General features: G+C 41.2%; 2 protein-coding genes across 3 annotated transcripts in view; both read right to left on the reverse strand.

The window, feature by feature from the left end:
- Nucleotides 1–807: 807 nt before the first annotated feature.
- galnt6 (UDP-N-acetyl-alpha-D-galactosamine:polypeptide N-acetylgalactosaminyltransferase 6 (GalNAc-T6)) lies at nucleotides 808–10,897 on the reverse strand. 2 transcript variants are annotated; one of them, XM_073469427.1, is made up of 11 exons: nucleotides 10,624–10,897; nucleotides 8,959–9,464; nucleotides 7,994–8,166; nucleotides 4,945–5,094; nucleotides 3,602–3,836; nucleotides 3,408–3,525; nucleotides 3,102–3,302; nucleotides 2,811–2,942; nucleotides 2,591–2,692; nucleotides 2,338–2,496; nucleotides 808–1,405 (listed from the first exon to the last, which is right to left on the reverse strand). In XM_073469427.1, the coding sequence occupies exons 2-11, from the start codon at nucleotides 9,438–9,440 to the stop codon at nucleotides 1,292–1,294; spliced, it is 1,866 nt and encodes a 621-aa protein (XP_073325528.1). In that variant the 5' UTR covers nucleotides 9,441–9,464; nucleotides 10,624–10,897; the 3' UTR covers nucleotides 808–1,291. The 2 variants fall into 2 exon arrangements, with proteins under 2 accessions (XP_073325528.1, XP_073325529.1); XM_073469428.1 differs by lacking the exon at nucleotides 10,624–10,897 and adding an exon at nucleotides 9,758–9,847.
- A 3,222-nt stretch (nucleotides 10,898–14,119) lies between these two features.
- Nucleotides 14,120–15,302, reverse strand: part of LOC140999318 (adenylate cyclase type 6-like) — a 40,622-nt gene continuing 39,439 nt past the window's right edge. The window contains exon 23 of the mRNA XM_073469664.1: nucleotides 14,120–14,577. Within this exon, the coding sequence (XP_073325765.1) occupies nucleotides 14,449–14,577 (129 nt within the window). The 3' untranslated portion in view covers nucleotides 14,120–14,448. The remainder of the gene's footprint in view (nucleotides 14,578–15,302) is intronic.

Consider the following 15,302-nt stretch of genomic DNA (forward strand, 5'->3'; position numbering starts at 1 on the left):
GCTCCAGTGGGCGATGAGAGTCGAACAGCAAGTATTGATCTGTGTGTGTAGATTTTCTGTACACCTCAATGTTGAGGCTTCTGTCTTATTCGATGTGTACTGCACAGTCCAAGAAGGGCAAACCGTCTCCTCTGACATCTTCCCGTGTGAACTTGATGTTAATGTCCACAGCATTTATATGTTCTGTGAAGGCTTCCACTTCTCTTGCTCTGATTTTGACCCAGGTGTTGTCCACATACCTGAACCAGTGGCGAGGAGCAGTTCCTGTGAAGGTCAAGAGAGAGAGAGAGATCAAGGCTCAGCTCTCAACTTCTTCCATGTAGAGGTTGGACACTATTGGGGACACCGGTGAGCCAATGGCACAGCCGTGTTTCTGTCTGTAGAAGCCTTCACTGTACTGGAAGTAGGTGGTCGTCAGACAGAGGTCAAGTAAGGCACAAATGTGATCTGGGGTGTAGCTGGTTCTGCTGGACAAAGTGCTGTCCTGTAGCAGGCGTTTCTTCACCATCTTAACAGCTTCTTGAGTGGGAATGCATGTAAATAGTGATGTGACATCATAAGACACCATTGCTTCGTCTGGGTCCAGTGTTATCTCTCTCACCTTGCTGGCAAAATCCTGTGAGTTTTTGATGTGGTGTTGAGTGTGTTGAGTGTTACCGACCACTCCAGTGTTACCAAGTGGTGTAATTAATCAGGACAGAGCAAAGCTGTTGGTCACAACTCGAATATATTTCACTGTTTAACTGCAATCCTCCTGAACTGGATGTACAGTATATGCTGATAAAAAAAAATCTGTAATACAAGTGATCATTTATGTGACACAACAAAGTCGATCTTTTTATTAAAAAAAACAGAAATGTCTTACTATTTAGTTAAACTTGTGCATATTGTCACATTTCAACATTCATTGTCAGACAAAGAAAGTCAGTAAAAAGTGATTTTCCAAGCTGGAGTGTAAATTCACTGAATTAAGTTCACTGCAGTTGACAGCCACTGCCCCGCAGTCAAGCTGCCGCTCCTGAAGTCCACAATCTCTGATAATCCCCAACCACCTTCAAAAGTCTTTCTGGAGTTTCCATCATAAATAAATCTAAAACAAGCCAAAGCCAACCCGAGCATCTTGACCAGATGTGACTGTCTTTACTTTGTCCTTCATCTTTAACGGTTAACTCAGCGAGGCCAAATGCCTCAAGCTTCACAGCACAAAGCCCTTATGGATCAATGTTGAGTTGGCTCCTTGGAGCCGAGTCTGAGGAGGTGCCAGAGGTCACCCGATGGGCAGACTGGGAGGTCAGCTGAAGCGCCAGTGCTGGAAGAGGTCAGCAGCGTTACACTGGTCCATCTGAATCTGGTCTCCTTTCAGCTTTAAACACAGCCCACTACTGGGATTCTTCAGAAGATTTTCCTGGAAAGTAGCATCAAAGAGAATCTGAACAATTATAACACTTGAACTATTCCTATTACCACTGTATGCTGAATAAATATGACATTTAGGGAAATACGCTTATTTTCTTTCTTGCCAAGAGTTGAATAAGAAGCTCAATAGCACTCGCATGACTGTTTGCTAAATTTAAGGCCCCGATGCAGCAAACTGACATCAAAGAACTAGCTGCCACGAAGGCTGACTGTTGCGTCTCCTTTGTCTTGGCCACAAAGCTGCACTTGAACACCACAAAGAATACAGCAGGCGACCAACAAGCTTGTACATTCTGCAACTGAGTGAAAGGAAATGCCTCTCTGCAGATATACAAACTGATGTTACCATTAAGCAGCATTTTTTGACACCACTCTCACTCATATAGCTGCTTCTAAATGGATTATATGTCTGATAAAAAGTTGCAAATGGCACTGATGTAGAGGCAGATGAGAAAATCAACCAACAGTGCGGCACACACGTGTCAACTAGTGCCACGGATGTTCACTGATGGCTCCCTGTCGGCCTGGTGTGTCAGGACCTTAAGGCTACAGCCAGCAGCTGCTTAGCTTAGCTTAGCATAAAGACTGGAAGTAAAAATAACTAGCTCTGTCTAAACAATCTGCGTTCAAGCACCTCCAAAGCTCATTTATTAACATGATGCGTCTTGTTTGTTTAATTGGTGCAAAAACCGAAGCAAAAACAAATCTGTAGTTTTATGAAAGAAAACACAACCTCATGGTGACAATAAAAGCAGGGGGCCCCTGTGTTTTCCCTTCTTTATTTAATATTTATTTATGCTAGCTGAACAGCATCTAGCTGTATCCTTATATTTATCGGACAGATATGATACTGATATCGATTTTCTCATCTGAATCTCAATTACGAGCATTTTGCAAAACTTTTCCTTGAACGTTCCTCACCTCTGTAATGGCCCACTCCTGTTGTGGTGCCAAACTGGTGCCCTTCCCCTTCCGCTGACATAACTCGAGCTTCACCGGCTCTGACTGGGGTGCGGCATTAAGACACAGCTGCTTCCCGATGTTATGACGCAGCTCCTTATGAGTTGAGTATTCAAAATACTGGAAGAGACAATCATCCAATCAGAGACCTTACTGTGCCAGAGAACATCAAATTATCCTCAGCTCTTAGTTTCACACATGTGAGTCAGTGTACCTGGTTGCCTCCCATGTTGTGACACTGGTACATGATCAATGGTTTACCACCCTGGTTGTTCTCGCCAACATCCAGACAGGTGTTAGATCCTGAGTTTCTAAGCTGGTGCGAACACAGACACAAAACAGTGAGATTCAGCCGCAGTTGTGCAACATACAACATTTGTGTGGTGTGTTATTTGAGTCATATCCACATTCAGACAAAGACAAACGTGACTCACTGCTCCAAACTTTTCTGGGGTTAAGTCTGGAACGAAAGCCTCTGGGTAGACGGTGTTTAAGTACCAGGTGAAATTCTTGCACTTCAGCCTCTCTCTCAGATTAAGACGATCAGAGATGTCCCCATACTTATGCTATAAACAAATAAAAAAGGAACAACCAAAACAATCATTTCTAATTACATTATCACACCAACTTGTTGTGGCAGGGGGTATAAAAGGGGATAAATAGCATTGTATTCATGTGCATTTATCATTTGAACATGGTTACTCCTATCAGCAGGTCACACTGACCTCCCTGGCCATAGCTGCAGCGTTGCTGTTACGGCGATAGAAGATATTCTTGAAGTCATCCATCCAGACTTCAGCCAGGCGCACCTGGTTGCGAGTGATGACCTCTGTGCCCTTTGGGAAGGTGTGGGGGCTCTTAGTGCGGAAGACATGGCCCACAGAAGAACAAGGGATGATCTCTAGCTGACCCCCACACTGCCACACCTGTGAATCACATTTGACACAGAAATTCAGATTCTAATTTGATAATGACAGGAAGGCTTATTAAATAAAATATCCAAGTGTGGGAGCAGAGATAAAGAGGCTGACCCTGAAAGACATCTCAACATTTTCACCGCCCCAGATCTCCATCTTGTCATCGTATGTTCCAATGTGTTCAAAGTACTTCTTTGAGATAGAGAAGAGACCTCCGGCAAAAGTAGGTGTTCTAAAAAAGATACAAAGGCTTTATACACTTAAATGATTCAGGGTGTTCTCAGTGAAACCAACATGATCCTTCTTACTTTACAGGGTAGGTTTCATCCTTGCGCAGCTTCCTCGCATCCTCTGGAATTGGCTCCCAGCCGAAAGTCAGGCTCCAGTCAAAGTTACCTCGGTTGTAAGCGTGGTTGGTGACCGCAGGCTTGTTGTACTGAAAGCTGTTGAGGTCGATGGTGGTGATTTCTGGACTAACCACAGCAGTCGGCTCCTCAACTATGCGGGCCAAGAGGGGCTCTAGCCAACCATGGAAACACTCACCTACATGGGGATGAGAGAGAAGTGAGAAATCACTTCATATCCACATCTTTACCTCAGGCACATAAAAAACGATTTATAGCCACCAATCAGTTTCAGGTGTAGAGAGTGTAGGGAGCTGATATTACACAAGATTTCATCTAGGAACGCATGAGCAATCGTCTGACGGGAAAGGCCAATATATCAGGGCTTCCAATGTAGCCAGCACATCTCTCTCTATATCTGTATGTCAATAATTTATTTAAAAAACACACTAATAAAAAGCTAAATCATTGTCAGACAATAGCTGATGGGTCCTGTGATTGCATTTTGGCCAATGCGTTCCACCTCTTTTGCTTTCCACATGGACCGTTTACCTCTAAAGCCCACTCAAACAGGAGTTGTCAGGGCAGCGGAGGCAACGAGCGTCGATATTTGACAAGGTGGGGAACCATTGAGAGACTAGCTGCACCTAATATTGTAAGCTATTCTATGTTTATAATTCAATCTTTGCACTTATTTAATATAATCTGTTTATAACCCTCTAGACCCAAGCCAGCCTATTCTTCATTTCACCATTTCTTGCATCAGTATCTCCAATGATGTATAGCATCACCAGAGTCGTAATATATGTCTAAATTGGCAGAACTGTTGATGCAGATATAACTTGGTCTGACTATTTAAAAATGCAAATAAAAATAACACTAAGAGGCAAAAAGAGAGAACAACTGCACCTAATAATTGCCAGTTACTGATGCTGGCTACAGACAAAGGAAGATGTAATTGTTAAGATTGACTAGATATCAAACATATAATTTATATGTATACAGAAATGTTTAGTGAGAAAGTTTATTAAACACTATGTGCAAGTGGGGTTTATGTCCCAAAACATGGATAAACAATGGATGGAGCTTAATATTAGGCAAAATAATCATGATCCTAATTTTATTTAAAAGCATGCAATTTAACTAATCAACAATTTAGAGAAATATAGGAAAAAGACATTTTCTTGCAGTAGTATGAACATTTTTAGTGAGGATAGCAGTGCTTTTGCCTTGATGAGCTGCACACAGCTGCTTAAAAAGGTGATTGTGGCTTGTGTAAAGTTGTAGGTGCGTGTGTGTTTTCTCACAGTGTGCATCGAGAAAGGTTAGCACTTCGCCCTGAGCGATGCTGGCACCCAGCAGCCTGGCAGTGATGAGGCCTTTCCTCTCTGGCTGCCTTACGACGCGGACAATCTTCAGCTGACGGACGTATTCCTCCAGTTGGCTCTTCAGATGCTCTGAGGGAATAAAAGCAACATTATTGTGTCTGTCGTCATCCAGTTGAAAGTGTTTCAGCTTGAAGCTGTTTAAAGCTTGGCGCAGTTATGTCAGAGTGTACTCAGGGCACACTCTGACATCACTGATGTGGTTACTTTTGCAGCAGAGCACACTCTGAACCACAAATACTTCAAACTTAGAAACAGAAGTGGTCACTGACTACATTTATTTTCAACCTGGTCTTTAATAAAGCAGCTCACTGCCTCAGAAGACATATTCACATCTGTGAGACCACTTCCAGAAAAAATAGCAATCAAGTGGAAACGTTACTGGTAAAACTGGGTCACACTTCCCTTCTCATACAAATATGACCACAATGCATGCTGCACATTTGTCATAAGTTTCGGTCCAAGAAAATCCACCAACCACATGCCTAGACGTCATGACACAGAGCTGCCTCAATGGCAGCAAAAAGGGAAGTTTGAGTATAGTAGAAAACATGCAAATACAGTTGAGGGCAACTGTAGCTTATGATGGATAACTTCTTTGGAAAGATGTATTTGCATCATTAGGCAACTATCTTATCATTATATCAGTCCCATAAAATGGTCTTACTTTTGGAAACTGACAGAGAATTTAAACATCTAATCTCAAAAAAGGCAGCACAGCTGCCATAAATACAATCAAAGATTCTGGAAAGGCTGAACGATACATGTGTGAGTATGAACTAACTTGTGATTATACATTTGGCCCAACTATGTAGTTCAACTGGTGGAGTGTGTGCTCCATGTTGAGACTCTCAGCAGATACTTAGGTTCAAATCTGACCTGTCACCTTTTACTAAGTAGGGAGAAAAGAACCAATCAACAGGTGAAAATTAAGTTTTAAAATGTTATTCAAAATGGTAAGTTTGCTTACTGGCTATAAAAGCAATAGTATGGCTTTACTATTTGACTATTAATAATAATCTAAGAATACACACATGGGTTGGGTTCCTTATTTAAAAACTTCCTTAATTTATTAAAAGCAATATAATCAGGCATGACGATAGAGGCATATGGATTTAGATGCTACATTTCTGCTCAATATAATTTTTTGTAATTGTATTGTTCTGTTAAATATCCATGAATTTGCTATCATTCTATTCAGTAATTTATATTGAGACTTATTTTATGAAGCATAAGCCTAAATGTTGGGTATCACATATCATATAATAAAACACAAATGCTGATCTATATCTTTACATTTATCATTGTATATTTTTGTATTCATTATTTATCTAAGTTGATTTTCTATAAACTTTATTTGTTGGACTGATTACGGTTGATAAAGTCAAATAATATGTCAGCAGGTCAGAGAGTCAGTTGTAAAACCAATGCTTGTCAGGTTAGTGTTTCAGGAAGTGGTCTGGTTAAGCAACGACTCAGAAGACAGGTTGCCCTGGTCCAGGTTGCCATAGTAACTGGGCTTGAACTAATCTGAGCTTTCTTTATGGAAACAAATCAACTGGAAAATGAGTCGGACTAACTGGAATAAGCCTGGCTTATATGGTAATCTCGCTTTATGGAACATGCTGCGGATCTGCATTTTAGATTTGTTTAGATTCAACTTTACAGTCATAGCACAGTTTGGCAATTAACCAGTGTGTGAACAAAAGTGCATATAGATAAACTTAAAATATAAACAAATTCACAGAACAAACAGTAAAACAATGGGGTAGGTAGGCCTACAATAGTTGAAAAGTTTGCTTATTTCAAAAAGTCAGGGATTTTAACTTTTAACACTTCCCTGTCTTACAATGAACTTTTACAGACAACTCAGCTATGTTACTTTTGTGCAATGATACATGATTGTGTCTGCACGGTTAAGTCATCACATAACACACCAGATTATAAAACAACAAAACACTTTCCTATGCAATCACACTACAATGCTACACTCTGTACACCAAAGATCGGCTTCTTTTATCATTGAGAAGTTGGCGCTCACCACTTTAATTTCTACTTCACTGGAGGCCAGCCTTGTGTACACTAAAATACACCGAGTCATTCTCATTTATGACACCGTTAGCCGCTCTTTCCCTCCACGTCCCTCCACGATTCGCTTCTATTGTTATAAAACCCCACCTACCTGCCACTGTGTGTGCATGCTGTTAAAAATCCCAAGCTAACATCATTCTGGGTTATCTTATCAAAGTGCACAGCTTACAGTGACTGTAATGCTGCCCTGAAAACTCTGAAGGTCAATTAATAAATTACTTGTACGACTACTTGCAGACTTGTGTGTAACCGTGTGTAACTTATTTAAGATACAACCAACCACACCTTCCTGGCGATTTCCTTTTATTTATAAGTGTCTCTTCACTGTCTAACTGTGAAACTAATGTTCAGTTTTATCTACACATCATTAAATAAAACATCAGTACTATGTACACAAGGCTGGCCTCCAGTGAAGTAGAAATTAAAGTGGTGGGCGCCAACTTCTCAATGATAAAAGAAGTCAATCTTTGGTGTGTTATGTGATGACTGCGGCTCAGGGGTAGAGCCAGCGTCTTGTTATCGGAGGGTCGCTGGTTTGATTCCCCTGGTCTGCATGTCGAAGTGTCCTTGGGCAAGATACTGAACCCAAAACTGCTCCTGATGTGCTGGTTGGCACCTTGCATGGCAGCCACCGCCATCAGTATGTATATATGTATGAATTACTATCAGTTGCTTTGGACAAAAGCGTCTGCTAAATGCCCTAAAATGTAAATGTATGTGAAAGGTGGGTTTTCTTTGTAGCATTACATCTATTGTCAATATTGGAAACAAAATAATGCTAAAACTGAACTCCAAGCCTCTCAAACAAGGTCTTCTATATTTTCCAGCAAGCGAGTTGTCAAGTATGTTTTGTCATCTCGTGCGTTTACATTTCTCACACCTGCAACACTGGCGTCATCCACCAAGATGATCTCTTTGAGCAGGGAAGCAGGAGAGGTGTGCAGGACGCTGTAGACCGTCCTGAGGAGAGTGGACCAAGCCTCATTGTGGAAGACGATAATAACACTGGTGGTGGGCAGCGGAGGACAGCGACGGAACTTCCTCTCCACGCACCTGAGCAGAGGAGTCATGCCAAAACACAGAGACAAAGACGTGTGAGAAGTGGGAGGCATATCTGATAGAATAAACAGTAAGCCAGTGCCACGTCTTAACAGGCCACTGTTTGCAGATATTCAAGGTCTGCCAATGTAAACTTCTGTAAACATCCTTAAGCAATCAGTTTTATTTTTTTTAAAAGCCACTAGAAAGTCCTGCAAAGCAAATAGCTCAATGCCTATGAAGCCTGTGACATGAACAGATGTCAGGTTGGATAAAAGTTTATAGCACATAACACAGTCAATAAATGTGTCGATTATTTTCTCAATCAATCTCTTTGTTGTTTGGTCTATAAATTGTCAGAAAATGTTTCCCACAGCCCAACATGACGTGCACAAATGTCCTTTTGTCCACAACCCAAACATATATTTTTTCCATTCATATTTTACTGTTGTAGAGGAGTAAAGAAACCAGAAAATATTCACATTTAAGAAGCTGGAATCAGAGAATTATGACTTTTTTAGTAAACAATTACTCAAACACATTAACTGATTATCAAAATAGTTGGCAACTAATCAATTAATTGTTGTGGCTCTTATGTGCACACTGCTGTGCAGTTGTTGTGAAGTGATTTTCCTGTATAATGGAGAGCTCAATATAAAAATACTTGTAAATAATTTACTGCTCTGAGCATGACCCCAGCTGAGACACAGTGTGTTATCTTGGCTGCTGTGTACATGTCAGCACACTTGTTGGTAAAACAGTGATTAGTCCAAACTATCTCAGTTTATTTTGAGAACATGTTCTTACTCTGGAGGCCTCGTGTCATCCCCAAGACTACGGCTAAGCGAGATGCGGTCGCTGGCAAACTGGTTGAAACAGTGCCGTGTCATACCCTCCGCCTTCTCCTTCTCCTCCTCTGGGGACATGTGGTCCTTCTGAAATGCCTTCCCATCAGCCCCGGGGCTGTTGGGGTCCTGTGGCGGCCTCTCCAGGTGAGGTTTGAGATCAGCCTGAGTATAGAATCCAGGGGGACAGTTGACATCCTGGGTGGGATGGTCCTGTACTGATGGCGGTTGTGGAGCTCCGATCTGGAAGCCAATGTTGTTGACAGCATCTCGGACCATTACCATCACCTTGTCCCCTTTGTTCACTAGGTCCTGAAACCAGGGGTCGTCCGCGGAGGAAGAGCCAACATCCCTCTGGAGAACCACAAGGGCCACCAAGAATAGAGTCCCCCCAAAGAGCACCAATTTCAGGGGGGACATACGCCGGCGAAGGAACAGACGCATGTTTGAGAACGGGTTTCCTCAAGGCTGTTAAAAACAGAAACAAACAACACTAATTACTGGATGCTGGAAAACCCACTCCTCTGAAACCTTAATCTGCCTTTACTGAAACATTCAGTGAGAGGACAATGAGCAAAGAAAAATCCCCTGAACCGGTTTGTGCGTCTGTGCAAGTGTCCTAGCAGCAGGTGAACTAGTCGAGCTTGCTCCTCCCTCCCCGTCTCTTCAGGAAACAGTCCCACAGGGCGGGCGAGGAGAGATCAGGGAGGAGGAGAGTGCGAACAAACACACCACACCTCTCTGTAAACACCTGAACTCACCTGCTCCGGCCACGGTCCTCCAGGACCCACGTGGCAGCAGGTGGGCCGCGACGCTGCTGGCTCCACCTGCGGCTCCCACACAGGTTAATGAATGACACACTATGACACCTGCTCCAAAGACACCTCTCTTGTAATGATCATCTGTCAAGAAGGGAAGTACGGTTTGCTACGTGGAGCATGACAGGACCATAACATCAGAGCATTGGCACAATGAGACGCTGTTTCCTGCTATCTGAAACAGGATATCATTGCAATGTAGGAGTGTCCTTAGGTGATCACTGTTCAGTTACAGACTCACTCTTACTTGGTCATAATTAATTCACTCTATTCTCAAGCCAGCCTGCTTCATAATTGATTCGAGAGGACACTCTTGTAGTGTTCAAGAAAAGGGGAAACAACCACAGACCACTCTGCATTCGTCCCTGATGATGAGCAACTAGTTATTCCAGTTTGAGCTCAGCACAGTTACGTCAGATGGGTGAGAGGAAGGGAGATTATTCAACTACAAAAATTTAAATACCACTATGTCCCATGGGACCAACCTTTAATATCTTTAGGAGGAGCCATCATTTTACAAATGACACAAATATTCTCACTTCTCAGTCACTTCAACAAAGAGAGGAAACACTGAGGTCAATTAAAAGATGCTGACTTCTGTCAAAAATCACCAAGCTGAGCCATGCACTGAGGAGAAAATGAAAGAGGAAGAGTTGACTGAAACTTTTGATTCAGAGTGATAAGGCTCTAAAAATCATCATATCCGACGGACATGTGAAACCCGTCATTCAAAAACACAAGTGACACGGAGACGCTGCTGAAAGGTGAATATTAAAGCGTTTCTATCTGCCCAACGCGCCGCAACTTACCATTAACTGACGAGCGGCTGTCGCTAACACCTGTTCCGGTTGATCTGGTGGTGGTTTTAGTTGTCCTGGAAGCTGCCGGGCGGACACGCCGGCCGTCGTTTCAGGTTGTTGAAGTTGTCAGACTGGACTTTTGAGGGAAGCAGGATGCAGCAGCAGCTCCGTGGCCTCCCGGATCTTCCTCCGAGGCGAACAGGTGCCATTTGTTGAAAATGATTAGCCGGAGTGAGGCCCCTGCTGGCCGCGTGCGTCCTCAGCAGTGCTGTGAGCACGAGCGCGTATTTAAAAATAATATAGTATGGAGGCTTCTGGTGGCGGGAAAATATCAGAAAACTCCAATCAAAACTACACAGTTAATAATAAAACAAAAAAATAATCATAAAAAAAACACGAAAAAAACCTGTATTTTTGGTGTATTTTTTATATTGTGCAGCTACTATAGGTAAAAAATATTTCAAGAGATTTTAAAAAAATCACATTGTTAAAAAAACAATCAAAGAACTAGTGTAGTAGTGTGTATTACAGAGACATTACATGTCCCTTCTACATCCCCAGCATCACCAGCCTATTATAGCAACATTGGTGCTTTTTCATCAGGGATTAGGAGGAATTTATGTCGCTTAATTAATGTTCAGCATAGAGTGCTGTAAGTGAACATTGCCATTAGCTCAACAGAAATTCATTATTCATGTGAAAGCAATTAAATACTCTCTCCTGTATCACCCTCTTGAAACCGTAGACTGATTTATTCAGAAAAAGGAGAAGGAGGCGTCTCTCAGGTTACTGCCACAGGGAGAAATCTTGATTGCAGGCTGCTGATTGACAGGAGGGCTAAATTAAAGCCAAACAAACAGAGCACCCATAAACAGTGCAGTGGAAATGAACTGTTTCGGAAGTCGTTTTGTTGGGAAAGAAAGAATAGATCAACTGATTCTTAGCACTTTGTTTGGGAAGAAGTGTTAATCATATATATATATATATATATTTTCCCCCTAATTATTCTTAAAGGTGCAGTATGTAAGGATGCTAGTGTTGGAGGGTAGTAATAGTTTGACTGACGCAAAAAAAAAAAAAAAGCCATATTTAATCCAATATTAAACCAGATTGTCTGTAAGAAAATGTTGTTACAACCTGTAAATTTCAAAAGTTGGCGTTTGCTTTTACTTTATAAAGTCAGGAAACTGATTCTACCTCAGAATTACCAAGTAGACGATTAAATTTAAGTTACACAAGCTAAAAAAGTTAAAACATTATTAGTCTACCTAACTTGGTATTGTTGAGGAACCCTAATTTGTTTCCTCAATATTTTCTTCAAGTGAAGCTACCTTGTCAGATTTTACAGTGTACTTTGAGAAATAAACACATTTTCTCTACAAGCAGTTTTATTTAAAGGTGCAATAAATAACAATGTTAGTTTATAACAATAAGAAATGCACTTAAATTATCAAAAGGTGTATAGAAATTACAGTTTTGAGGATGTCAAAGATATCTATGTATTGTGTTGCATTAATCTGCTGAAGTTAGCATGCTAGCCAGCTAGCCCCTTCTTGTCCTGTATTGTAATGCCACTATATACCTCAAGAGGCGATAATCACATAGGAAACAACGCCAACACTCCCTCGGTGCTCCAAGCTCCCAGTCCAGGCAGAGTCAGCTAATATCATTGTAGCTGCACTGCTAACTGAGCAAACTAGCTAACAGCAGCTACAGATAGCAGCAGTTAGCGGTTACTCTGGTGGTGCTGCCCCCTGTTTGTTTGGAGAATGAATTTGACATGTGGCCAATTGTTACGTATTGCACCTTTAATAACACATGATAATGAGAACAAATTGAAGGTAGGCGGTCCCATAGTTCTCTTTTGTAAAGATCTAAGAGCATTATCAGAAACAATAAACCAAATAAACACAATCAATGCAAAAAACAGCCATTTATTAATTTCTTATCCAAAGGGAAATTAATCAGATCATTCATTGCACTATTTCTTCATTTCTGCCACTTTTTAAAGGAAAATGCAACAGTGTTTCGTTGATCTTTCATTTTAAGGACAGAGAGGGATAAGCGAAAGTGAGGATCTTTTTTGCCGCCTATGAAAGCAGCAGTTTTAGGCTCAGACAGAAAAGTGAGCACATCAACACCAGGTGTACATCTCGTCTAAATATAAAACACACCTCCACTTATCAGCCAGCTTGTAGTCTAATCAAATGGGCGTCTAGTTCAATGATTAAGTTTCTTCCTCAGTACCAAAGGCAATGTAAAGAGTGGTTTTCTTCAGTAGTAGTTTCATATTCATCATGACATACATTCATATTATTATTAATTTGGGGGTTTTTCAATCCTCCATGTGCCAAATACAACCAGCTAGGGTCAAATACTGTTGTGTAAAGTTGTGGTCCATGAAGTATGTGGACCTTGGAACTGCATAATCTCAAGGCAATATTTGTGAGCAGACGGAGAAATCCTGCATACAGTTAATCCCGAAGCTGTCAGGAAACCAGCTCACTTGTTTAACACAATCCAAAATATACGTTTCTTAGGCTTTTGCTTATTTAGGTCTGGAATGAAATCAGTCAGAATCACAGTCCAGTAAAAGGCGCAGTAGACATAATTCTCTCCAAAGGATCATTTTGACACAAGAAATCAGGAATGGGCACACAACTCCAAAGAATAATATAAAACATGCCTCGCAGCAACCAGTTTGGCAAGAAAGCATTGTCATACAGTATCATAAAAACCTCACAGTGAAAAGTTACAGTATGCCCCTTTATAGATAAAGATCAGCATTCAGCTACGTGTGTTCACACCCATACACACACACACCCAAACACCCACACATACCGTACTCACACACACTTATATAAAATGTTTCATAACAGTTTAACAATCTCTCTTCAGTACCGTGATACTAACGCAACTGCTCTTCCTTCATTTTGTACTTTTGAACCAAAAATACATTGCAAGGAGCGCGTAATCAATCGTACATTTCAGTGAACAACAAACAGCCTTGTGTCCAGACTGTGGCTAATCACAGGCTGGAAGAAACAAAGAAGGCCCTGATAAGAAACACAGCCAGTCCAAGCCAAGGTTATTGTGTTTTCTATCTGCGTACTGTATGTGTGCGTGTTCTCCTTCATGAATAAGTCCATAACAAAAAAAAGTGTTTGTCACTATCAACGACAGTGACGTTACCGTGGCCTTTGTTGTCAAAACTGAATAAATTACTCAAAGTTACTGTACTTTCAAACTGAATCATTAGTGTGTGTTTCATATCAAACATTTGTTCTTTGGTCATTTCATCCTTCATGCTGTCCTTGCATATTTTCCTTTAAGTCTTTTTTTTTTATATATATATATACATGTATATGTATATGTATATATTTATATATATACATACATACATATATATATATATATATATATATATATATATATATATATATATATATATATGTATATATATATGTATATATATATGTATATATGTATATATATATATATAGGTCATCACAAAAATCCATCTGCATGAAAATAAATAACGACTCCAGATGAAATACTTGTACTATTGCTCATAAACACAAGCATAGCCACTTCCGTTCTAAGGCAACTGGGCTTCGTGATCTCTCGAGCATCTTCAAACACGGTCCTACATGTGTGCATCTGAGTACGTGACAACATACAGACAGGCCGAGCTCGTATGCGTCGACTGTCTCCTGTCCCCCAGTGTGTTCGCACCGCGCTTCGGTGCTTATCGCCGAGCTGACCACTCAGCCTCTCTGCAGTCTCTGTCTTGTTAGTGCAGTGGGAGTCACGCTGCGGTCGGCCTCTCCGTTGTTAACTGCCTGGGGGGCCGCTGGTGAGGAAGTAAGTGGTCATCTCGCCCTTCCCCTTCACCTTGACAACACCTCGACAGTCCAGCTGGTATCCGTTGTTGACCAGCACGTGGTGCAGGTCTGTGGTCACCTAAGAGAGGACACGGAAATTTGACACTCAGGATGTGAGACACTAAACCCTTCCGAAGAGAAATACTGTCTGTCCCAGTTTCATATTGAATAATGTCCCTACAGTGACTTTGATGAAGGCATGGGATATTTATATAGATAAAAGGTTTAAAAAGTAAAGTTGCATTTTGTATACAAGTAAAGCAAAATAGATTGATTTATCTATCGGTAATGAAACAAATAGTACATCGTCAGAAAATTTGTCCACAATAATCTCATGACAATCGTTATAGTTTTAAGTAGACTTATTATGCTTTTTCATTTTTTCCCTTTCCCTCAGTGTTTTGTATAAGTTCTTGTGCATGTAAAAGGTCTTGAAAGTTAAAAAGTCCATCAACAGAGGCTCCTCTCTCCCACAGAAAACTGCCTCGTCAGAAGTCCTGCCTTTAATTCTGTGACTTTGTGACATCACATTACGTCACAATGTCGCACATTTGCATAATTTATGCCTACATTCACGGTACAAGTGAAGCTTACTGGAAGCTCAAAACATGACGGACCCAACCGGAGACATGGTGGGCGGTGAGCTGACCAATCAGAGGAGACTGGGTATTCAGGAGGTGGGCCATAAAGAGACAGAAGCTAAAACAGAGCATCTCAAACATTGGGGGAATACAGTGCTGCTGTATGAGAAAACTGATGCGATTTTTTTTCCTATTCTAGTAGTGACCCAAAATAAAATGATGA

Source organism: Pagrus major, chromosome 7 (assembly GCF_040436345.1).
Source record: "Pagrus major chromosome 7, Pma_NU_1.0".
Lineage (NCBI taxonomy): Eukaryota > Metazoa > Chordata > Actinopteri > Spariformes > Sparidae > Pagrus > Pagrus major.